This window comes from Ambystoma mexicanum, chromosome 13 (assembly GCF_040938575.1).
Source record: "Ambystoma mexicanum isolate Mex_15411 chromosome 13, UKY_AmexF1_1, whole genome shotgun sequence".
NCBI classification, from domain to species: Eukaryota; Metazoa; Chordata; class Amphibia; order Caudata; family Ambystomatidae; genus Ambystoma; species Ambystoma mexicanum.
This window is the reverse complement of record NC_090938.1, coordinates 31,289,205-31,312,660: the sequence shown is the minus strand read 5'-3', so window position 1 is coordinate 31,312,660 and position 23,456 is coordinate 31,289,205. Positions and strand designations below refer to the sequence as shown.

At 46.9% G+C, this 23,456-nt stretch overlaps 1 protein-coding gene across 5 annotated transcripts in view; it reads left to right on the top strand.

Annotated features, from left to right (window-relative positions):
• ATP2B4 (ATPase plasma membrane Ca2+ transporting 4) overlaps positions 1-23,456 on the top strand; it is an 803,527-nt gene that overhangs the window by 605,060 nt on the left and 175,011 nt on the right. For 3 of the 5 annotated variants that reach the window (XM_069633088.1, XM_069633084.1, XM_069633086.1), the window contains exon 7: positions 11,805-11,840. The exons of the other annotated variants lie outside the window; for them this stretch is intronic. In XM_069633088.1, the coding sequence (XP_069489189.1) occupies positions 11,805-11,840 (36 nt within the window). The remainder of the gene's footprint in view (positions 1-11,804; positions 11,841-23,456) is intronic. 5 annotated transcript variants of the gene reach the window in all.

Sequence of the window (23,456 nt, the reverse complement as noted above, 5' to 3'; positions counted from 1 at the left end):
GGTGCCTTCTGGACCTTTCTAATGGAATCATTTACGAGACGATTGTTGATGGGAAGATTGGAAACCTGCCACGCGACGCCTAGGCTTCTACAAAGACTGTAAATGACCAAAGATGGTGACTTCTGAACATCAAGGGCACGGAGGCTGGACTAGGAGAAGGACCAGAATCAAAAAAGACAAAACAACGAGAGTGGCCCAAGAGGAAGGCTGGCTGTGAGCGGCAAACCTGAGGCACTCGACAACAGCAGGTGCTACTGCAGGTGCTAAGAAGAGGGCAGCAGGCCTCTTCCTAGGAACAGCAGGAAGAGGGCAGCAGGCCTCTTCCTAGGAACAACAGCAGGTGCTAAGAAGAGGGCAGCAGGCCTCTTCCTAGGAACAACAGCAGGTGCTGAGAAGAGGACAGCAGGCCTCTTCTTAGGACCAACAGCAGGTGCTGAGAAGAGGGCAGCAGGCCTCTTCCTAGGAACAACAGCAGGAAGAGGGCAGCAGGCCTCTTCCTAGGAACAACAGCAGGTGCTGAGAAGAGGGCAGCAGGCCTCTTCCTAGGAACAACAGCAGGTGCTAAGAAGAGGGCAGCAGGCCTCTTCCTAGGAACAAAAGCAGGTGCTGAGAAGAAGGCAGAAGGCCTCTTCCTAGGACCAACAGCAGGGGAGGAGAAGAGGACAGAAGGCCTCTTCCTAGGAACAACAGCAGGTGCTGAGAAGAGGACAGAAGGCCTCTTCCTAGGAACAACAGCAGGACGAGGGCAGCAGGCCTCTTCCAAGGAACAACAGCAGGTGCTGAGAAGAGGGCAGCAGGCCTCTTCCTAGGAACAACAGCAGGTGCTGAGAAGAGGGCAGCAGCCCTCTTCCTAGGAACAACAGAAGGTGCTGAGAAGAGGACAGCAGCCCTCTTCCTAGGAACAACAGAAGGTGCTGAGAAGAGGGCAGCAGGCCTCTTCCTAGGAACAATAGCAGGTGCTGAGAAGAGGGCAGCAGGCCTCTTCCTAGGAACAACAGCAGGTGCTGAGAACAGGGCAGCAGGCCTCTTGCTAGGAACAACAGCAGGAAGAGGGCAGCAGGCCTCTTCCAAGGAACAACAGCAGGTGCTAAGAAGAGGGCAGAAGTCCTCTTCCTAGGAACAACAACAGGTGCTGAGAAGAGGGCAGCAGGCCTCTTCCTAGGAACAACAGCAGGTGCTAAGAAGAGGGCAGCAGACCTTTTCCTAGGAACAACAGCAGATGCTAAGAAGAGGGTAGCAGACCTCTTCCTAGGAACAACAGCAGGTGCTAAGAAGAGGGCAGCATGCCTCTTTCTAGGAACAACAGCAGGTGCTGAGAAGAGGGCAGCAGGCCTTTTCCTAGGAACAACAGCAGGTGCTGAGAAGAGGACAGCAGGCCTCTTCCTAGGAACAGCAGGAAGAGGGCAGCAGGCCTCTTCCTAGGAACAACAGCAGGAAGAGGGCAGCAGGCCTCTTCCTAGGACCAACATCAGGTGCTAAGAGGAGGGCAGCCAGCCTCTTCCTAGAAACAACAGCAGGTGCTGAGAAGTGGGCAGCAGGCCTCTTCCTAGGAACAACAGCAGGTGCTGAGAAGAGGGCAGCAGTCCTCTTCCTAGGAACAACAGCAGGTGCTAAGAAGAGGGCAGCAGGCCTCTTCCTAGGAGCAACAGCAGGAAGAGGGCAGCAGGCCTCTTCCTAGGAACAACAGCAGGTGCTACGAAGAGGGCAGCAGGCCTCTTCCTAGGAACAACAGCAGGAAGAGGGCAGCCGGCCTCTTCCTAGGAACAACAGCAGGTGCTAAGAAGAGGGCAGCAGGCCTCTTCCTAGGAACAACAGCAGGTGCTAAGAAGAGGGCAGAAGGCCTCTTCATAGGACCAACAGCAGGTGCTGAGAAGAGGGCAGCAGGCCTCTTCCTAGGAACAACAGCAGGTGCTAAGAAGAGGGCAGCAGGCCTCTTTCTAGGAACAACAGCGGGTTCTGAGAAGAGGGCAGCAGGCCTCTTCCTAGGAACAGCAGGAAGAGGGCAGCAGGCCTCTTCCTAGGAACAACAGCAGGTGCTAAGAAGAGGGCAGCAGGCCTCTTCCTAGGAACAACAGCAGGAAGAGGGCAGCAGGCCTCTTCCTAGGACCAACATCAGGTGCTAAGAGGAGGGCAGCAGGCCTCTTCCTAGAAACAACAGCAGGTGCTGAGAAGTGGGCAGCAGGCCTCTTCCTAGGAACAACAGCAGGTGCTGAGAAGAGGGCAGCAGTCCTCTTCCTAGGAACAACAGCATGTGCTAAGAAGAGGGCAGCAGGCCTCTTCCTAGGAGCAACAGCAGGAAGAGGGCAGCAGGCCTCTTCCTAGGAACAACAGCAGGTGCTACGAAGAGGGCAGCAGGCCTCTTCCTAGGAACAACAGCAGGAAGAGGGCAGCCGGCCTCTTCCTAGGAACAACAGCAGGTGCTAAGAAGAGGGCAGCAGGCCTCTTCCTAGGAACAACAGCAGGTGCTAAGAAGAGGGCAGAAGGCCTCTTCATAGGACCAACAGCAGGTGCTGAGAAGAGGGCAGCAGGCCTCTTCCTAGGAACAACCACAGGAAGAGGGCAGCAGGCCTCTTCCTAGGAACAGCAGCAGGTGCTAAGAAGAGGGCAGCAGGCCTCTTTCTAGGAACAACAGCAGGAAGAGGGCAGTAGGCCTCTTCCTAGGAACAACAGCGGGTGCTGAGGGCAGCAGGCCTCTTCCTAGGATTTCTACTTTGGCACTGCCCCTTGTTGCCACCATTGGCTGCTTCAAGAGTTGCCAAGCTTTTCCGTGCAGACTCTTGTTAGGCGGAAACCTGTGCAGTTCCCTCTGGGACCACTGCAAAAGATTTAGGACTACAGGTGTTTGGCAGTAAACCCACTTGGTAGCAGTCTGTACCACACAGATTCACTTGGTAGCTGTGGCTGAGCAGTCAGACTTCCCTCAAGAAGAGTTAAGCAGTATGTGGAGTATACAAGATAGGGCAATTCTTCACAGTAAGACAAGCAAACACGCAACAAGGCTTCAGTGTAAAGATGTAAAGGTATTTATTTATAACGGCACATCTATAGAAAACACTTTGGCACTATCACGGCAAACACTTCAATTACAATTACTCTACGAAGAGAACAGATCAATCCCCCTAACAATAGTTCGACAAGTCTAGGTTCTACCAGCATCACTTATTTGCAGACAGAGGTGTATGCCTCAACCTAGATGGCACTCTGATATCAGTTAGGATGGGAGAGAAAAATAGTAGGTTACGAAATCAACACAGTTCAATACTTCACGGGGAAAAATGCAAGGCAAGAAAGCAAGAACCACAATAGATCATAAAGTTCAGAGGCCAGGCCCACTCGGAGAGAGGCAAGGCGATATGTCCCAAAAGTATCTTAGTGGAAATGCGTTCGAGTCTTTGAAGCAAATTGTTATTGGAAGATTGGACCAGTTCAGAACAACACGCTGGAGAAAGCTTGGAGGCGACCCTATGGAGAGGCGAGGATTAAGACACCTCACTCTATCCGGCAACAAGGGAAGCCAGGCGGACACAGTACCTTGATTGTGGAGAGACAGCTCCGGCGGGGGCAGGTGTTCCTGGTGGTGGATGCACGTCCGGTCTTTGCCAAGAGAAGAGGGGATCTCGTCGTCGAAGGAAAGTTGAAGATCGTTGCACCACCAGGGAAGAGACCAGCCGCGGAGTGCTCCGTCACAAGGCACCACCTTTTGGTCGCAGTACAGGGGTAGTGGCTATCCGGTTGCCGAGGTGCTCTGCACGGGCAATTCGACCACTGCGTCCTGAGGCGAAGAAAAAGCAAAGGGGACTGATTGTTCCCACCAGTCAGGGGAAGAGACTCTCCGGCAGGGAGATCTCCACTGTCGTCGGGAAGTGGTGAGTCGGTTCAGCAGGGCTCCACCGGAGGTGTCGGCGTTGCAGGTCGCCTCAGCTTTACCCTCGTCAGATTCTTAGGTCCTGTGGCGACTTCTGAAGATCCAGTCCCAAAAGCCCTGCTTTTATGCAGAAAACCCGCATTCATTAAGCCTAGCTGTCAATCAACACACGCTAAGTGGTGAGCGGGGAGGCTCACCACTTGGGCCAATCACACCAGAGTGCGACCGGAGTTGGCAAGGCAACTCGGTCCAGGGTGCCTAAACCCCCTCCCACACCCCTGTGGTAACCCAGACAGAATGGCACCACTTTGGAGGGTATCTGTACAGAAGCCCGCCAAAAGTGGAACAAAGGGCTCGACCTTTGGTTTAGGAGTCACAGAGACAAACACAGACGCCATTTTAAAAACCGAGTTCTGGCAGAAAATACCATCCGATAGACCTATTTAAGATAATTAGATCGGTGGTATGTTAGAGATTAACGAGAAACAGTATCAATCTCTAACAATGGGAAGAATCCCATAGGGTTATATTCGGGGTCCAATATAACAAGTAGTTTCCACTGCCACCAGCCAAAACTCGACGAGGGGGGACGGGACAGTGCCCCCTCGAATAACAGACCTAGGAGTAATCGAATTACCCCTACTAGTATGGCCACAATAGGATGGTTTGTACTAGTTCTGTTAGTAAATTTAGGTCTAGTAAAGCCAATGGTGACTTTACATGCCCGGGGAGACAGTAGTCAGTCCCCGGGTATGGAGTCTATGATGGAGGTCCGCTAGGACGCCCCAGTGTTAAGGCACGTAGGGTGCGGTGTAACACACATAGAAAAACATATGAGACCCTATGGAGTAAAAGACCCCATAGCCCATAGAACACATTGACATTCAAAGGAATTACACACATTCATGTCCAAGAGTGGGAGAAAAGGAGTCTCACTCTTGGCAGGATGGAAAAAAACAAAACTCCAGAAATCCAGCAAAGCTGCTGGGGGACTCACTAGGTTAGGAAATTCAGCCTAAACAGAGAATTCTGCCTAACAACTCTTGTGCAACAGGTTCCTGTTATTGAGGATACTTGGCTTTTTTCTCCCAATGGGTTGATTCTGTTGACAACATGGATTTATTTATTGATGGCAAACAGCACAGTTCTGGCCCATTCAGGAATATGTTTTAAGGTGGGAAATTCAGCTAAATGTAAAAATCAGAATACACATTGACAGTATTCTTAACTTTATATGAAATACGCCCCCCTTTTGCCTCAAGCAAAATGTATCTTTAGTTTAAGACTTCTTCTGAAAGTGTGCAGCCTATCTCTCGAGACGCATGCGCACACCTCTTATTACATATGGGCCAAAGCCTTCTTAAACAACCGTGGCAGAAAGTGCCCTGGGCAAAGGTCACTTCCACAGAAATTGGCACTTTTCGGGTGACTCTGCCTCCAAGTGCAGATCTGGAGGGCGGCTTTTCCGAGCTCATGAGATGTCTCAATCAGATAGGGTTCGTTTTCACGATGATTTGCGAAGGAAGCCGTGGAGAAGGATAATAGCCTTTTCCAGTCAGTTGCTGGGCCAGAGGCTTCCAGCAAATGGGCTGTTATCGCCTGCCAGGCCCTGGAATGGTATCATGTCGCCCAGGAATAACTGCCGTTCTTCGCTTCTTGGCATTTCCAATTGACCGATTTTAGTTTCAAAGTGAACCTGTCTGTGATTACTCAACATCCTTTAAACAAGATCTGTCTGTCTGTCTGTCTGATGTAATCACATTAAGATGACCTCTTCAACTGTGTGTCCTCTTTAACCACGTACGGGAAAGAGGTCTGTGAGTTCTTAAATACAAATGGAGCATAGTAGCCCAATGTCAGACTGCACCCTGAAGGCACACACTTCTTAGCTAATTACAGATCCTGAAGCGAGCCCCCCGGTCTGTGCCACTAGTTGGAGTTGAGCATCCACTCTGCTGTTATGATGCACACATATATGTAGCAGGTTGAAGCTGAGGCTAGGATTCCCTGTACAGTTTCATAATCTAATGAATTGTTTCACGCCTGTTCATTTTGAACTACATCTGAAATCTAGGCATCGGCTCCAGACTATCACTGTTGCATCGAAGCATTGCAGAAGGGCACTCTGAGGTCCTGGCATGACGGTACGAGAGGGTGAGAGGCACCAGAAGGCAGCCCCCCACCAGGTAGGATCTCAAAGTCTAAACATGAAGCACTAACATCCCTTTTGCCCAGCTACGAGCTTTAGTTTGACACTCTTCCACGTTTTTGTGCTGCCAAGTGTTCTGGTGGAACCCTCCAAGACATTGGAACTGGCCATTTAACGTTCCCATTTCTCTGTTCATGAAATCAAGCACTTGGCGTTCCTACAGACCGAGGTCATGGGTAGGAGGAGGTATGTGATATTCTGTACAGCTTCGAGCCACTTAACCAGCCTTTTGTTTGCAAGCGGTTCATCAAAAGAAGCAAGCAAATAGGTGTAGAAGCAAGCATTTTAAACAATGTGTTTAGTTTAACAGTGATATCTGTTGTATGTTAGAACTATGCAATTTCTTAATCGTGGGTAAAAACAACGAATATTGTTTTACTATTTCGCAATATGCAGGGGGACACCACCGGCGCCTTCCCTCAACCAAATTTCCATTTACTTAACTCAACCCAACCCAGCCACCCGTTTGCAGGAAAAAAATTGGTTTTACCTGTGACCAACATGGCGAGTACCGTGATATCGATTGATAAATGTTTGTCGGCCTGTAAGAATTTCTGGCCACAAATTCGTTTTCATGTTCCTTTTGTTGCTTCAGAGTTTGCCAAACACCCTCTTCATACTTTTGATACCGATATGGTTCTTCAATTCTATAGGCAAACTCCACATTAATACAAACTACTGTCATTCACCTTTTGTGGCTCCTGTAATTGCTGGCTGAAGTAGTGACACAAGCCCGCAAGCAGAAACGCGTAAGGCTGCCTTTTGGGTGTCGGCCCTAATGTCTGTCCCCACTAGATTATGAATTGGGATTCTACGAGAAGTGGATTCCCAGCTAGGCCTCTTTATCTAAGACCTCTGTAGTGATCGCTCTGGTGTGTGGAGCCGTCTCTAGATTCAAAGGTGTCTCTCCCTTCCTCCCCTGTGGACCAAACCCAAGAAGACGATGGCTATGTTGGGCTTTTGGCTTTTTTTTGTGGGGTTTGGGATATCCAGCTCCCCCCACCCTATAAGGTCTGTCAATATAATAAGGCCAATTTAAATCATGATGTTGGGAGAAGGGAGTGGCAGACAATTTTTCCTCTGAATTGAAGGCCTTCCAGCCAGCCATCAGAAAAGGCCACCTATTCAGATGGACAACACCACTCTGGTATTTCACGGGAGCAAGCCGGGGGAACTCGTTCACGTCATTAGTTCTCGATCAGTGGGTATGTCATCCTGAGGACTAGTGCAGAGAGTGACCCTTTCAGGCACCAGTCTGGCGAGGAAGCTCAAGTGTAACATCTAAACTGAATGACCTAAGCCCTTCACAAGCCAGAGGCAGCATTTCTGAAACCTTCCTTCTGTACCTGCACTCCATGGATATTGGCTTCAGCCAGGTTCCAACAGTCCCTTAAAAATGTATGGAAATAATAATGTGTCTGCTTTAAAATCTTCATGAGTCAACGAAGTAAGTAGACCCTACCCCCGATTGAGGCGCTTGTACAGGTAGTACTTGGCCCTCGCTGCTCTGATCAAAGCCACTCCCGATCCCGTTCTCCGTCTGCTATGACTTCTGTGGCGAATATTGGAAAATACAGGATGGCTGTGCATTGAGTTGATGTGCGCCTTGTGGGCAAATGTAGTGTTTTTCCATTAGAATGTTGCAGAATTCTGCAGGACATGTGTCTGAAGAAAGGAGGAATATTGACTTCTAGTACAGGATTTACCGCAGTGTGTGTCTTCTACTGTACGTCTGTGGTAATGAATACACAGTTTCAGACACGTATATTAATCTTTGAATCTTACATTCTACTAGAAGGAGGATGAATTCACTTGTTGTCCGTTGACAAGTCAGCCAGGGGATTTATTTTTACAAGGGTAAGATAATCTCTGCAACTTTCCCAAATTTCCTACCAAACAGTGAATTTCATAACAATAGCCCAATTCTGGTCTTTGTTTTAATTCCTATTTGTTCAGCTGATGCGGTTGATCATGAAATGCCATCCATGTTACAAAGTCTTTGCACATTTATTTTAATGTGAGTGCTTGGAGAGAGAGACCAGACATACACCTGCTCTTCAAGGGAAAGCGGTCAAAGATGTGCGAGAATGCACTCACCCTGTCCTAGGGTTACTTCTGCGATGCGGCCGCATGAACATCTTCAGTACACACTCCTATGCGGATGCCTTTTCTAATGTAGATTTGCATGGCAGTCCTTGTCTACTAATTGGTGAAAGGGCGATCCTACGTGAAGGATCACTGCTCAGAAGTGTATTCTAAGTGTGTCTTCCTGCAGAGGAACCCACGCTCGCGAAAGTGATGTTACTCATCTTGATGAACGGTTCTCTCTAATGGGTATTTTCTGTGGAACCACATGCAAACCCCAGTAGCTTCCCTCATGGAAGGAGTTGACCGTAGCCTGCTATAATAGCGGCAGGTGGACTGCAAATATTTACATGCACCTTTCACCCAAATGGCACTAACTCAATGATGTTGTAAGACTCACTGCGTGTTGTATGACACACACACAAGGTCCTTAGGTTGGCAAATTATTGCTACAGGTTAGTAACATTTTGTTAGTGCCTAGAACCTGTATGTGGCTATATCATTTTCTGTTCATACTGTAGGAAGTTCTGTAAACCCATCTCCTTTTAGCCCAGATGGCAAAATCAGGTCACTTTGCAGTTTTTCCTAGGCATGAAACTCTGATATAATGTCTCCTGAGCTGGTCCCTTTGCGGTTGCCTCCTGAGCTGTTCCCTTTGAGGTTGTCTCCTGGGCTGGTCCCTTTACGATTGTCTCCTGAGCTGGTCCCTTTGCGCTTGTCTCCTGAGCTGGTCCCTTTGCGCTTGTCTCCTGAACTCATCCCTTTGTGGGAGACCACTGCGCTGGTCCCTTTGCGATTGTTTCCTGAGCTCATCCCTTTGCGGTTGTCCCCTGCCCTGGTCCTGTAACAGTCATGTTAGCCAATCTCTCTGCAGTTGTCCCCTGATCGGTCCCTTAGCCACCCTGTCGAATATAGGTTAATGCTTTTATGCAGTGTTATTTGCCTGTTCACCTGAACCACCTTTGCGGCCTATAGAGCTTTACACCTGTCCCCTTTAGCTGACCCATGCCTTGGGCACCGGCGGAACCAGCTTTCATTCCCAACAATTGGACTTTTCCAGTTAATGTTGTTACCGTAGGGCAAATGGTAGATGAAAGTATGCACAGAGGTGGGTGGGGGAGTGTGAGAATGCAACTCTCAAGGAAATGGGTAGTAGACTCTGAGGGATTGGGATAGTGTGCAGTAGGAGTGGCAAGGATAGGCTATTTCTGTGGGTGGGGGGTTCAGATTTGCAGACTTGAGCAGTTGTGAAATTGTTTTTGTACTAAATAGGGTGGTATATCCTATAAGCATAGACCTTCATCCTATTTGAGCACCTGAATTAACCTTGCTGCTAAATGCAGGTCACGTTTTCATCCTTTCTCGCCATACCACTTGCTCCCCGATCCCAGACAGACACATCCGAGCAAAGCACCTCTTCCTTCTCTGTTAAAAGCCTTGCCATATCTGTGATGAACCCTTGCTCTCTCCGTCTGTTGCACCTCACGCTCCACTAAGCACCCTTGGGTCCCAGCCTTGTACTCCCCATCTAGGCTAGTACTCATCTCATCACTGCCAAGCAACCATGTTTTTGACTCCTGTCTTCCACACGGTGTACATCCTCAATTCTTCCCTGCAGCCTCTAGCATCCCAACAGTCGCTTGTTGCCACTTACCCCATGGGAAGTGCCACTTATGGGAGTTCAGCTGAGCAGTGCCCCTCAGTCATCCTTTTCTCGCTCTGACTCTCTTGCAGGTTGCGCTGAATGAGCTGGCATCTGGCTTTGATCGCTCTCTCAATGGTAGCTTCAGTTATGAGCAGCAGTTTCTCCTGAGTTTCCACACGCACACACACTATTCTTAGAGTATATGTGGTGGCATGTCGGTCCCGCGGACAAGTCTCTGCTTGAGCTAGCACAGTTCATGAAGCGGGGGGAAGGGAGGAGTTTGTGGGTGTTAGGTTACAGGAGTCAGAGTAAGTAAATGTCAAGTCTTCACTTGCTCTGTTTGAACCATGTCTGCCAGGGATCACTTGTAGCCCACATGGCAAAATTGGATCCAACCTATTGTGAAGGTCTGTTGCTTGAATTCTCATATTGCAAGCACAGAAGTTTGTGCCAGGGTTGGAGTGCAGGGTGAACAGTGTTTCACTATGCCTGAGAGGACGAAACCCAACTTAACGAATCCTTCTCAACTCCCAAGAGGCCAGCCTAATGGATTACCCCCTTGACACCTAATATCCCTTTTGGGGCACAGCGAAAACTGTATGAGGAAAATGATGAAATGTGCAAAGAAAGGCAGGAGAAGGCAGCTGATGCTGGCACTCAAGCAAATGGGAATTCATGTAGGATATTATTGTTAACCCTTTCACAACCCTTACTCTTGATGTGCCCAGAAGACCATCCCCTGGTGCTAGACATGCTGCAATGGTTCCAGATAAGATGTTGATTTGGGACAATTTCACTTCCTATTTTTTAAGTAGGGAGTAAAATGATTACATTTTTTAGAGTGTAAAAGTAATTTGCACTCTGAATTGGAGTTTTTTTTTTAATCTCTTAAAGAAATAACTTTTTGCAATCCATACTTCCTTGGAGCTAGTAATTTAAGCAAATGAAAAGGCGCAAGTTTCCCATTGAGTTCCTCTCAGGTCAGGCAGTAGTAATAGCACCGAGCATTTACCTGTTTTTCGCGAGTAAGCGTGGCTGCTCTGCAACTTTTCTGTGGGACTACATGCAGCTTTCACTTCTGATGTGTCTCCTAAGGATTGACTGTGACTGCAACAGGGGCGCAGAGCAGCAGGTCCTTCAAAAGAAAAGGTGCAAACCTGGTTGCAGAAGGGGAACCGGTACATCGCCATCAACCCTGCCAAGCACCACTAAATCCATACCAGTTACCACTTTTTTGCCTTTAATAAGTGTCTCTCCTGTTCTAACGCTTGCTCAGTCCCCACCAAACAACACTTGCATGCCGACCCAGTGTCCCCTAACCCCTGCCAAGCACCCAATCCCCACTCTGCATCTCTGACGTTTGGCACTCCGGTCTAAAAACGTACCTCTTTCTGCTCACGGCCCTGCCTTTCAAACTAATCTCTTGTTATGACTATTCTTTAGGTCTTACACTAAAGTAGAACGTTTTCTATTGCAATGTTTCCAAATCGCAACCGTTCTCATGGTCATGAGTGGGATGAGGGAGTTTGGCATGTGCTGGCGATCCATATTTGCAGTGCTCTCTGTCATTTTAAGTGTGTTTGAGACTGTTAGAGTGGGGTGAGTGTTAAGACCCTGCTTTTTAGCATCTTGAGTTTACTTTTGAAGTGACTGTTTTATTCCTCCACTCTAAGCAGGGGTTATTTGCTGCTAGCATATGCCCTCACAGCTGCAGATAAACTACAGGGCAGCAGCAAAGTAGGCCAGTCTTCTTTTCTTACCTTGTTCCCCAAAACATGGCACTACATTAAGCCCTGAAGTAAAGCGATGCACTTGGCAGGGTCTGAGCACCAACCCTCTTCTCTCATAGCCTTGCGTTACTTAGAATCAGGAGCTGTGCAGAGGCCCTCATGTACCATCGATAGTGGGTGGAGCGGGGCAGGGAGAGACATTATTTCACGCCCGCTTTGAAGTAAGATCATGTGATCAGCGATCCCATCCTTCTCTTTTTGTTTGAACAGGTAAAAAACCCGGACCCCCTGAAAATCGCAACAAAGGTAACCTGCTCATGCCTACACCAGCCGCACTGGCACTTAGCTGTGAAAAACAAAGCAACCAGACAACACACATTCCTTCTCTCTCCTTCCCATGAGTCTGTGCTCTCTGTCACCACGCGGCGACCCTCTCGCCTCCTTGTCCGGAAAAGGGTGTAACAATTATTCTCTGTGGTATGATGCTGCTGCTTCATGAGGCCCAGTGCCCTCGATTGGCCAAGTTGGGGCCCTCTGCTTTCAATTGATTTTTGAGTTGGGAAGTGGGCCATGTCTGCTGCCATATTTTATGTTAGCCTCAAGATTAAAGCTGACAACCAACATGCTTTGTATTTCAAGGGGTCCTTTTGGTCAGTCCTTTCACACCTATATATTCTTCCTTTTCTTTTAAAAGTGTGGTTGTGTTAGGGTACGCCAGAGTCTCTTTACGTGGAAGATGAGCATTGTGCCAATTGCGGGAATTTGCTAGAGTATTTGGTAGAGTATGGAATTGCATTGATTCTTTCTTCCCGTCCACTTGCAGAATCTATTAGCAGATGCATCCAACTAGGAAAGAAGGGTGGAAAATGATTAAGCCACTGACTCAACCTGGAGATGGAGCCTTGTATTGAGGAATCTCTTGGAAGAGAAATGATCCTTGGGGACGTGAATGAACCGTTGAGGTAGATGAATTCTCTTTAGAGTGGTGAATTGTCTGGGCAAGTCTCCTGGGAGTTACTTCATCAAATAGCAGCTCTAAGGAATGGTGCACTATTGAAATGTAAACATCTAGGTAGAAATACAGCTTGAATTGGAATATATCCGTGTCTAGTGCAAGATTTCCATTGGAGACAATAGCCATGGACTATTCCTATTGGATAATCCACTGGAAGGTAAATCATCCTTGCAGGGATCTGTTGGGAAGTTAACAGGGAATCTAAGTGAATAAATATGTATTTAAATATTTATTCTCCTGGAGGATTTATTGGGGATAAACTTGTGAGAATAAGCTGACCATCCCAGTTGATAACGTTGCTGCAGAGATCTATCTAAACTTTAGATCATAGATTGAAAAACCCCACGGCAGGACAGATTCATAGATGTATGCTGTGGAGATGGACACATTAAGCTCCTGTCATTTGGCTGGCTATCAAGTATAATAATTTGGAAAGAATACATCATAATAGGGGATTTGTTAGGGAGTGAATCCAGAAATTAGCAAAATATTGCTAGATCTATTTCTAGTTATTTATTCCATCTCCCTGCATGTATATATTTATATTCTGGAAACTGCATCTTTGAAAATTATTGGCTAATGTCTTATTAGAATCTCCCAAAATATTGGCTAGTGAGAGTTTCCCCAAAAGATTTGCCACATAAATTGATTTATGTGCTGGTCGTTGTTCTCTTTCTTGTGGTTCACCTCCCCGCCCAACTGAGTTCTATTCGACAGAGAGTCATTCCGGACACTTCACTTGTTCCCCTTTCACATTAGCCAAGGTGGGCTTCCCCTGTCCTACGATTTTATAGTAGGGCCTTCTCTCAAGGCATGCTTCCCCTTCCCTAAGTGTCTACAGGAGGATCGAGTCTACAGGAGGATCTTCTCTCAAAGTATGCTTCCCTTTGGTAAGAATTTACAGTAGGGGCTTCTATCAAGGTATGTTTTCCTTCCCTAAGAGCTTACAGTAAGGTCTTCTCTCAAGGTACGCTTACCCTTCCCTAATAGTTTACAGTAGGGTCTTCTCTGAAATTATGCTTCCCCTTCCCCAAGAGTTTGCAGCAGGGTCTTCTTTCAAGGTGTGCTTCCCCTTCCCTAAGAGTTTATAGTAGGGTCTTCGCTCAAGGTATGCCTCCCCTTCCCTAAGAGTTTACAGTAGGGTGTTCTCTCAAGGTATGATTTCCTTCCCTAAGAGTTTACAGCAGGGCCTTCTCTCAAGGCATGCTTCCCCTTCCCTAAGTGTCTACAGGAGGATCGAGTCTACAGGAGGATCCTCTCTCAGGGTATGCTTCCCTTCGCTAAGAGTTGTCCTCTCTCAAGGTATGTTTTAATCAGTTGATTATTATTCCCAATGCCTTCCTTAATGAAACATCCTCCTCACGCATTAGGTTGAAATGTAAATTGAGATATTTGGTAAATAGATTGTTTGCGTAGAGAATCTCCCAGCTGAGTTTCTATTTAATGGTTTCTACCCAAGGGATAAACCAATGTATACCCTCAATATCTCCTCTTCCAAACATGTATCCAGCATTTTGACCTCATAGTAGATATTCTTATTAACTGGTACATTTCCCAATACTCTGCTTGAACAAACACAGCTTACGTTTCAGTCCTCGCCAGTGGATTCTCCAAAGCAAATCATCTCCTACCATTTGCTCAGTTTAAATTGTATCAGATTATTCTGTAAATGGTGAATCTGCCAGTGAACACTTGGATCTACGATTCATCTACTGGTAGATCCTACAGTCATCCATTCCTTCCCAGGCAGATTCTCTGCTAGACATTCTTCTCCGGATTCTCCCATGATTCTACCTTTTATAAGGATATGAAACAGAGAATTAACTCTACCTTGCAGGTAGATGGCCACGTTAAAGTAAGAGAGGGAGGAATTGTAGCTCGGGAAGTTTAATATCAATAAATGCATGGCTTATGGTTGAGTCTTGCCAGGGCTGACTCAGCATTTGTTAATGAGCTCGTTGAGTTGGGTAATAAAAGTACATATCATTTAGAGTCGCAAATGTCCATTTAGTTTGTGGTGTGCCCTGTATAAATATCTAAATACATACTCAGTAGACACCCCCACTGTTACAGATCATCCCCAGTACATTTTGCAGAGGGTGATGTGTCAGTATGTCCTTGACTGAAGGTACCCCACCCCTCATCCCTTCTCCCCACTCCTGTATAATGATTCACTTGCTAGGTTAACTCTTACATTTACTAATAACGATATCGTCCACTACATTTCGCAGTGGAAAATATATTTGTGGAAGCAGACAATGTCATTAATTTCTTGCCATTTAGAATTTAATTTCGAAGGGATTGTGTCCTCCGACGTATTCCTCATCTTAGATATCTCCTTCCAGCTCTGCTGGCCTCGGAAATTTTTTTTCTCTAGAGGGCGCTGCGCGTCAACGTCCTCCGAGTCGATGTCCCTCGACAGCCGCCGTGTCGACGTCATCCTGCCTATAAAGGCCGCGCGCAGCGTCCGTTGCTCAGTTCCGTTTTTCCGCGCTTACTCAGTGCCTCGGAATACCGTTGCGCAGTTTTTGTCAGGTTAAATCTATTTACCTCGAGTTATTCGATCCGTACTCGATGGCTTCTTCGTCGGAACCGACAACTCCTCGATCCGGCTTCAAAAAATGCCGAGATTGTGGGAAAAAGATGTCGCTGACTGACCCTCACAGAGTTTGTCTGTGGTGTTTGGGAGCTGAACACCATTGTTCGGAGTGCGAGGACTGTATGTCCATGACAGCTAAGGCCCTGAAGGAGCGTAGGGGGAAGCTGGAGAAAGGTAAGACTTTTAAAGCTTCTTCTTCGTCGACAAAGTCGAGACATTTGTCTCCTCGTCACCATTCGCGTTCCAGGTCTCGGAGTGGGTCCCATCACTCCTCGAGATCGAAGCACTCGAAGAGGAGACGTCGAAGATCCCCTTCTGTCTTCCTATTCCTCGGTTTCACCAAAAAGAATCCCTTGCCCCACGAAACATAGTTCCCGGGCTGAATGGGAGGAATTCCGCAAAAATATGATGAGCGTCTTCGAGAAAGCGGCCTCGACCCCCTCGAAGACTGCCGAGAGCGATGCTCTGGTCGAAAGACCCGAAGGTCAAAAACGCTGCGAGTCGCAGTACCCGGCGAAGGAAACCTCTCGAGCGCGTCTCAAACCCTCGAGTAGGAATATGACCTCCAAACCTTCCTCGAAGGTTCCGTCGACGCCGAGGTCGGTGTCTTCGACGCCGTTGTCGAAGGGACCTTCGACACACGGGTCTGTCGACTCGACGCCAGCTTCGACACCGGCATCGATGCCAAGAAAAGTCAGTCACGACGCACCCAGTGACTATCCCCAGGTCCTCGATGACGATGGCTTCGAGATTGTCGAGTAGAATCCCAATTCTGTCGAGGTCATCGAGGCCTCCGCCTTTTTCGATGCCACGCTCGAAGCCTTCGGCGTCGACGACATCGACGTTTTCGAGGCCGATTATGACAAGTTCGGCACCCTCTGCCTTGGAAATGGGATTTACACCCTTTATGAGTTCAGAACAATTGAGAACTATGTCCTCAATTATGGAAGAGGGTGAATTGTCTGAACAGGAAGACACATTTGAGTTGCAGGGACCTGTAACCCCAATTAGAGAGGAATTTTCCTCTGAAGAACGCAGGTTAAAGGATCTTCATGATTCCTTACATGAGGCAAGTGGGTTAGACACTTCCCCTGAGGTGGAGTTTGCTAGGCCAGACCCGGAGGAGCATGCTGAAACCCCCTATAGAGCCTTAATGGCCAGGATCACAGAGTTTATGGGGTGGTCTGCACCTTCACAATCTTTCCAACAAGATGACCTCACGGATATTCTTGACAAAGGCCCACATGAGGATCCTGTGGTGCCTTTTCATAAAGCTCTTCAGAGGAAGATTTTGACGAACTGGGAAACCCCAGATGTCGTCCCGGCAGTAAATAAAAAACTGTCTACAAAATATAGGGTATCCTCTACAGACACGGAGTTTTTGTCAAAACACCCATCCCCAGAAGGTCTGGTGGTACAGGCAGCATCTTCTACCGATGTCAAGACGGCTTATCCTACCATCCCACAGGACAGGGACGATAAAAAATATGATGCTATGGCAAAGAAAGTTTTTTCGGCATGTAGCATGGCGTTAAAATCTGTTAATGCTACTTGCACCCTTGCTAGATTCAGCCATACACTTTGGGAGTGTGCTTCTACAGCGGCTGACTGCATCCCGGAGGGAGAAGAAAGGGAGGCGTTCCTGATTATCATACAGGACGGTAAAGACGCTATGTGCGAATTCCTCCAGACGGGCATTGATTCGGCTGACAGTATCAGCAGAGCAATAGCGGCAAGTACAACAACCAGGAGATTCGCTTGGTTGAGAAAGTCTGGTTTTGCCCCTGATGTGCAAGCCAGGCTCTTGAACATGCCATTCGATGGCTCTTCTTTGTTCGGAAAAAAGGCGGATGACAGTCTAGAGAAACTGCAAAAGTCAAAAGCATCAGCAAAATCCCTAGGCGCGGCAATCCGTCAGACACCTTTTCGTCCCACAGGAACCTCTGCGAGGGGCAAGTCCTTTCGCTTCTACTCCGCATTCGGAAGAGGTAGAGGACGTCCGGCTCAAAGGGGACAAAGAAGAACTACCCGAGGTGGACGGGGTAGATATTCAAAAGCCGCAGCAACAGCAGGTGCCTCTTTACCATCGGCATCCGCATCAGCCGCCCCAAAACCACTCTGAGGACTTCCCTCACAGGACACCTGTAGGAGGTAGGTTGACTCAACATCAGGCGGAATGGCAGGCTATCACGTCAGATGCTTGGGCATTGGAAACAGTTGCCCAAGGTTACTGCCTGCCTCTCCTACGCATACCTCAGAGTCATCCACCGGGATCAGCTCTCAGAAAGCTCCAGATCCGCTCCTCTTGCAGGAAATTTTCGACCTGCTAGAGAAAGGTGCCATAGAACCGGTACCTGTAGCGGAGAGGAACAAGGGCTGGTACTCCCCTTATTTTCTCATTCCAAAGAAAGACGGAGGACTGAGACCCATCTTGGACTTGCGAGAATTGAACAAATTCCTCAGGAAAGACAAATTCAAGATGGTCACTCTTTCTCAGATCCTCCAGGCCCTTCAGTTCCAGGACTGGTTGGTATCTCTGGACCTTCAGGATGCTTATTTCCATGTGCCTATCCATCTCAAACACAGGAAATACCTGAGGTTCGCAATTGGCAACTCTCACTATCAATTTCGAGTGCTGCCATTTGGGCTGACCTCCACCCCGAGGGTCTTCACCAAGTTAATGTCGGTAGTGGCGGCAAGTCTAAGGAGGGAAGGGATTCACGTCTACCCCTACCTGGACGATTGGTTGATCAGGGCTGTCTCTTCGGAACAAGCTCAGATCCAGCTAAATCACGTGTGCCACTCCCTTCACAAACTGGGCTTCTCCCTCAATTTAAAGAAGTCACAAATGATACCATCGCAGAGACTCCAGTTCATAGGAGCGATCCTGGACACTTCCCTGGGAAAAGCCTCGCCACCGGAGGTGAGGGCTCAAGATATTCTACAGATGGTTACCAAGTTCCAACATGCCCAACGTCTCCCAGCCTTCGACTTTTTGAGGTTGCTAGACCTCATGGCATCCTGCATTTTCCTAGTGCCAGAGGCTCGCCTGAGAATGAGATCACTCCAGTGGGCACTGAGGACTCAGTGGTCACAATTCTCAGGGAGAATGACAGATCTTCTTCAAGTTCCCGACAGAGTAGCTCGAGACCTTCAGTGGTGGGCCTGTCAGGAGAACATTCTGAAAGGAGAACAGTTTTGGCAACCCTGGCCGGAGATAACAGTAGTCACGGATGCCTCACTCACGGGGTGGGGAGCCCACGCCAACGACTTGACCATCAACGGTCGTTGGTCTCCATCGGAGTCCAGACTACATATCAACCTGTTAGAGCTGAGAGCCATCAGACTTGCGCTGAAGGCGTTCCTGCCAGCTGTACAAGGGAAAAACGTCCTGATAATGACGGACAACACAGTGGCCATGGATTACCTAAACAAAAGAGGAGGCGTAGGATCACTACCCCTGTGCAGAGAGGCGATGCAGCTCTGGTTTTGGGCAATCCAAGCAGGAATCTCTCTATCGGCAGTTCACCTAGCCGGAGAGAAGAACTTGACAGCGGACGCTCTGAGCAGGCAGAGCACAGTCTCCCACGAGTGGGAACTAGCTCAGGAAGTCCTTCAAGAGATCTTCGCCCTTTGGGGAACCCCTCAGGTGGATCTGTTCGCCACCAGCGTCAACAGGAAATGCGATCTGTTCTGCTCAAGGGAATTTCCCCCGAGAGGAGCTCTGGGAGACGTGTTCATAGTGGACTGGGAGTTTCCGCTTCTGTACGTGTTCCCACCGGTCCCTGTCATTCCTCAAATGAGAACCATGATCCTAATTGCCCCGGATTGGGCCAGGAGAACGTGGTACCCGGACCTTCTAGACTTGTCCATCGGCCCTCCAATTCGACTACCACTCAGAGAGAACCTACTCACAGAAGGGAGGTCAGGTTCTCCATCCAGACATCAAAACCCTCAACCTTCACGCTTGGCTTCTGAAAGGTTGAGGTACAAGGATTGGGACCTCCCTGATGATGTTATGGAGGTGTTGCTTTCGGCAAGGAGGCCAGCAACAAAGTCTTTATGCCGCTGCCGTTGGAACAGATTTTGCAGCTGGTGTAGAGAACAGGATATCGACCCTTTTTCATGTGGTACACCAATGGTTTTGTCCTTCCTTCTATATTTGGCGAATTCAGGCCTTCAAGTTGGCACCATTAAGGGCTATCTTGCAGCGCTATCCATCTTTAAGCGCACTGCGGAAGAACCATCCTATTTCAAGTTACCCTTGGTAATACAGTTTCTAAAGGGGTTAACCAATGTTTATCCCCCTAGACCATTCCAAGTTCCCCTATGGGATTTAAACTTAGTACTAACTTTCCTGATGGGCACACCTTTCGAACCACTCCATTCTTGTTCGCTAAGATTCCTTACCCTTAAAACTGTTTTATTAATAGCACTTACATCTGCTAGAAGGGTGAGCGAATTACAAGCTCTTTCTTGTAAACCCCCTCACACAATATTTCACAAAGACAAAGTTGTCCTGCAAGTGAAGCCTAATTTCCTCCCAAAGGTGGTTTCTGAATTCCATATCACTCAGAAGATTACCCTACCATCTTTCTATCCTCCTTCTCATCCGGGGAAAGAGGAAAAGAGGTTACACAGGCTAGACCCTAGAAGGGCTTTAAGTTTTTACATCAGTAGACTAGCCAGGATAAGGCAGGCAGACCAGCTGTTTGTAGGTTACACAGGTCACAAGCTGGGGTTACCAATAACTAAGCAGACCATTTCCAGATGGACCATTCTAGCCATTCTGGAATGTTATAAACTGGCAGGGAAAGAGCCCCCTCAAAACCTTAGGGCTCATTCGACCAGAGGTATTGCGGCTTCATCGGCCCTCAAAAGAGGCGTGCCGGTTAAAGACATCTGTGCGGCCGCTACATGGTTGTCTGTCCATACCTTTACACGATTTTACAATTTGGATTCCTCCTCCAGTCAAGAGACTAGGTTTGGAAGGGCTGTACTGCATTCTATTCATCAATAGAAGACAGCGTGAAGTCAGTACTCCCTCCTCCAATAATAGAATACTGCTATGGGAGCCTATCTAAGATGAGGAATACGTCGGAGGACACAATCCCTTCGAAGAACAAGTTACTTCTTACCTTGTAAAGTTCTTTCGACGGGATGTTCCTCCGACGTATTCCTCATCGACCCTCCCATCCATCCCCGCAGTTCTACTTCCCTTGTTGTTGCAGCTTACGCTCCTTCAGGGTGATTAGTCTAGTCCAGAAAGTATTATTGTGGGCTACAAAATGGAACTGAGCAACGGACGCTGCATGCGGCCTTTATAGGCAGGATAACGTCGACGTCGATACGGCGGCTGTCGAGGGACATCGACTCGGAGGACGTCGACGCGCAGCGCCCTCTAGAGAAAATTTTTTCCGAGGCCAGCAGAGCTGGAAGGAGATATCTAAGATGAGGAATACGTCGGAGGAACATCACGTCGAAAGAACGTTACAAGGTAAGAAGTAACTTGTTCATCTATCAGGTCTTAAAATGAGATACCTATTCTTCTTAATTTCTGTGAGGGATTGAAGCGTCACATGAGCAGTCGTGTAGCTCCAATTCTTCCTGTGGTTTAGTTTGCTGAATTCATTTCTCAGTAAGTTCAGTTCAACAGTATGTTCCAGAAATTATTTTGGTTCAGTTGCCAAGACCAGGCTTTGGACATATTGGGCATCCAAAAGAGGTGTTTCCGAAAGTTCCCAGGACTACATTTTCCTTAGTTGATCTTTCTTTTCAAAAAAAGATTTTTATTACTTTATAATTTCAAATACAAATCAAATGCAAAAGTACAGTGGTGTTCATAGTAAACCAGGGATCAAACATATCCAAACAAGAGCAACAGTATTATAAGCACAGCATTATCACATTAGTTAGAAGAAAATCATAGCAAGAAACCCACCTGCTTATTAAGTAACGGGCAGTGAATAGCCATAACATCAGTTCCAAGGAAACCAGAACATACACTGACTTAAAACAAACTAGGAAAAAATAGACCTGAACACGACTACATGTCAATATCTCACAACATACAGCCTATCAATTCAGAGCCACCCATGTGAGTCATCCAAAGAATAACCATGCATCTTCATACAAATCAGGTTGATTGACAGTATAAGCAAATCATTTAACCAGATTTCAGTCTGTTTATTTCCCCTGGTTTTCCACACCAATACAATCTACCTAAAACATTCTGACATACGAGGTGCAAATTGAGATCAATTTTCAGTAAGGTTCCTCTTCTAGTTACCCCTTCGCATTTGTCTTGGGATATCTCATTACCCAATTCCGCAGACCATTTTAGACAAAGGCAGTCCCACCCATCAGAAATCTCATTCGCAACAGGCATAAGCTTTAGGAGAGTATATACCATTTGGGGAGGATAATCAAGTCCTTACATAATTCCGCTCTATCCGCTAGAGGAGCATCTGTTATAAAGACCTTTCGCGATAACAGTGCCCTTAAACTCGAGAATCTCTTCCTCTTTTTTACATCTAAATTAAATGTATCTTGCAATCTTTCAAAGCTGCTCACCTGGTTCTCCTCCAAAACATCATCACTGCAGAACACCAGTGGAGATCCCACTCTTCCATGCGATCATCTTATTGCGTACCTGAAGTGCCGGATTGCACCATAAGTATGCATCTTTATGTAACCAAATATGTTGATTATGTTCCTTCAATCATTGTGTTGTATTTTTTGAGTTGTTAATATAGTGGGCCATAGCTTATTACCATGTGGCAGCTTAGCCCAAGAAGTAAATATTTTCAAGTTTAAAAGACATAACTGCCTGGGCTTCCATAGCTAAGAAAATGGTTGAAGATGTTTCACCCTAACTGAAGGACAATGCCGACTTCTTAAAAACAAATATCAGGATGACCAAAGCCCCCAGCCGCAACATCACGAGCTAGAATATAGTGAGGGATCTTTTTAATCTTCTTGTCCTTCAATAAAGACTCTTTAAAAATTATCTCCCTTTTATTTAGCAACTTCTTCAGAAGGGGTCATGACAATTACTGAATAATGTAAAGAGCTTTTGAGAGCAATGTTGCCCCAAATATTCAGATTTACATTGTACCATTTATATTATTGACTACTTTATAAACATTTACCTCCACAAGCTCCCTTAAAACCCAAACCAAGTAGTTCCTAAATATTTTACACTCTCACTGGACCATTTGCAATCCCAACCAGGAAAGTCTTCCATACACCAGTTGTCAGTCAGAGGGAAAATCTCAGTTTTTTACCAATTTATTTTTTGTCCTGATAATTTCCCTACCTCATCAATCATATTCTTCAAACGAGAACAGTAATCTAGTGGGTTGGTAAAAGCCACTGCAAAGTCATCTGTGTAGGATAACACCCTAAGGTCTAAACTCCCTATTCTTAACCCCTGAAGTCCTGCATCTTGGTTATCAAAGATTGCAGGGCTATATTGAACAAGAAGGGCGACAGTGGACAACCTTGTCTTCTACCTCAATACAATTTGAATTCCCTAGATACAGTGCCATTTACCCAGATTTTAGCTAATAATCCAATACGTAAGCAGTTCACCAATGTATCTCCGAAACCCATTTCACGTAGTGTACATTCCAAAAATGTCCAATTTACTCTTTTCAAAGGCTTTCTCAGCATCTAAAAAAATCAAAGCAGCCTTAGAGTCACCATTGAATTTATATCCAAGCACATCAATAAGAGCCCTAATATTATCATAGCCATACCTTTGGCCTATAAAATCCGACTGCGAGGTATTGATCATGTCACTAATGCATGTTCTTGACCTGTTGGCGTAAACCTTAGCTAACATTTTCATATCCACATTAAGCACCATGGATCTACCTTGATGGTAGGTGATGAAAGAAAGTGGAAAGACAGTCTGTCGCATAGGGAGAACACGTCAAGGATCAAAGAGTGCAATTCTTACCAAGAACCACTTCCAGCAACTGGCACTGATGAAAGTTGTGGATCATTGTTAAGAGAAAAAGGCAGCTTTTTTGGTTTCATTTTGTGAATTCTTCACATTTTGTACTTAATTGCGGAATACATTTGGTGAAAGATTGACACTTTCTAAATTATATCAGAATTTCATTAAGGTGTTGCAGTTTCCAGTCTACTTTTGTTTTGGTGAATGGGTTTGATTATTTTCAAAATAACTCCAGAATTGACCGAGAGCTATAGCGGCCCTTCCCTTTCAATTAGTTTTTCATGTTAAGGTCTTCAGGGTCTTTGAGCCAGAAACCCTTCGCTCTTTATGGTTCTTCACATACAG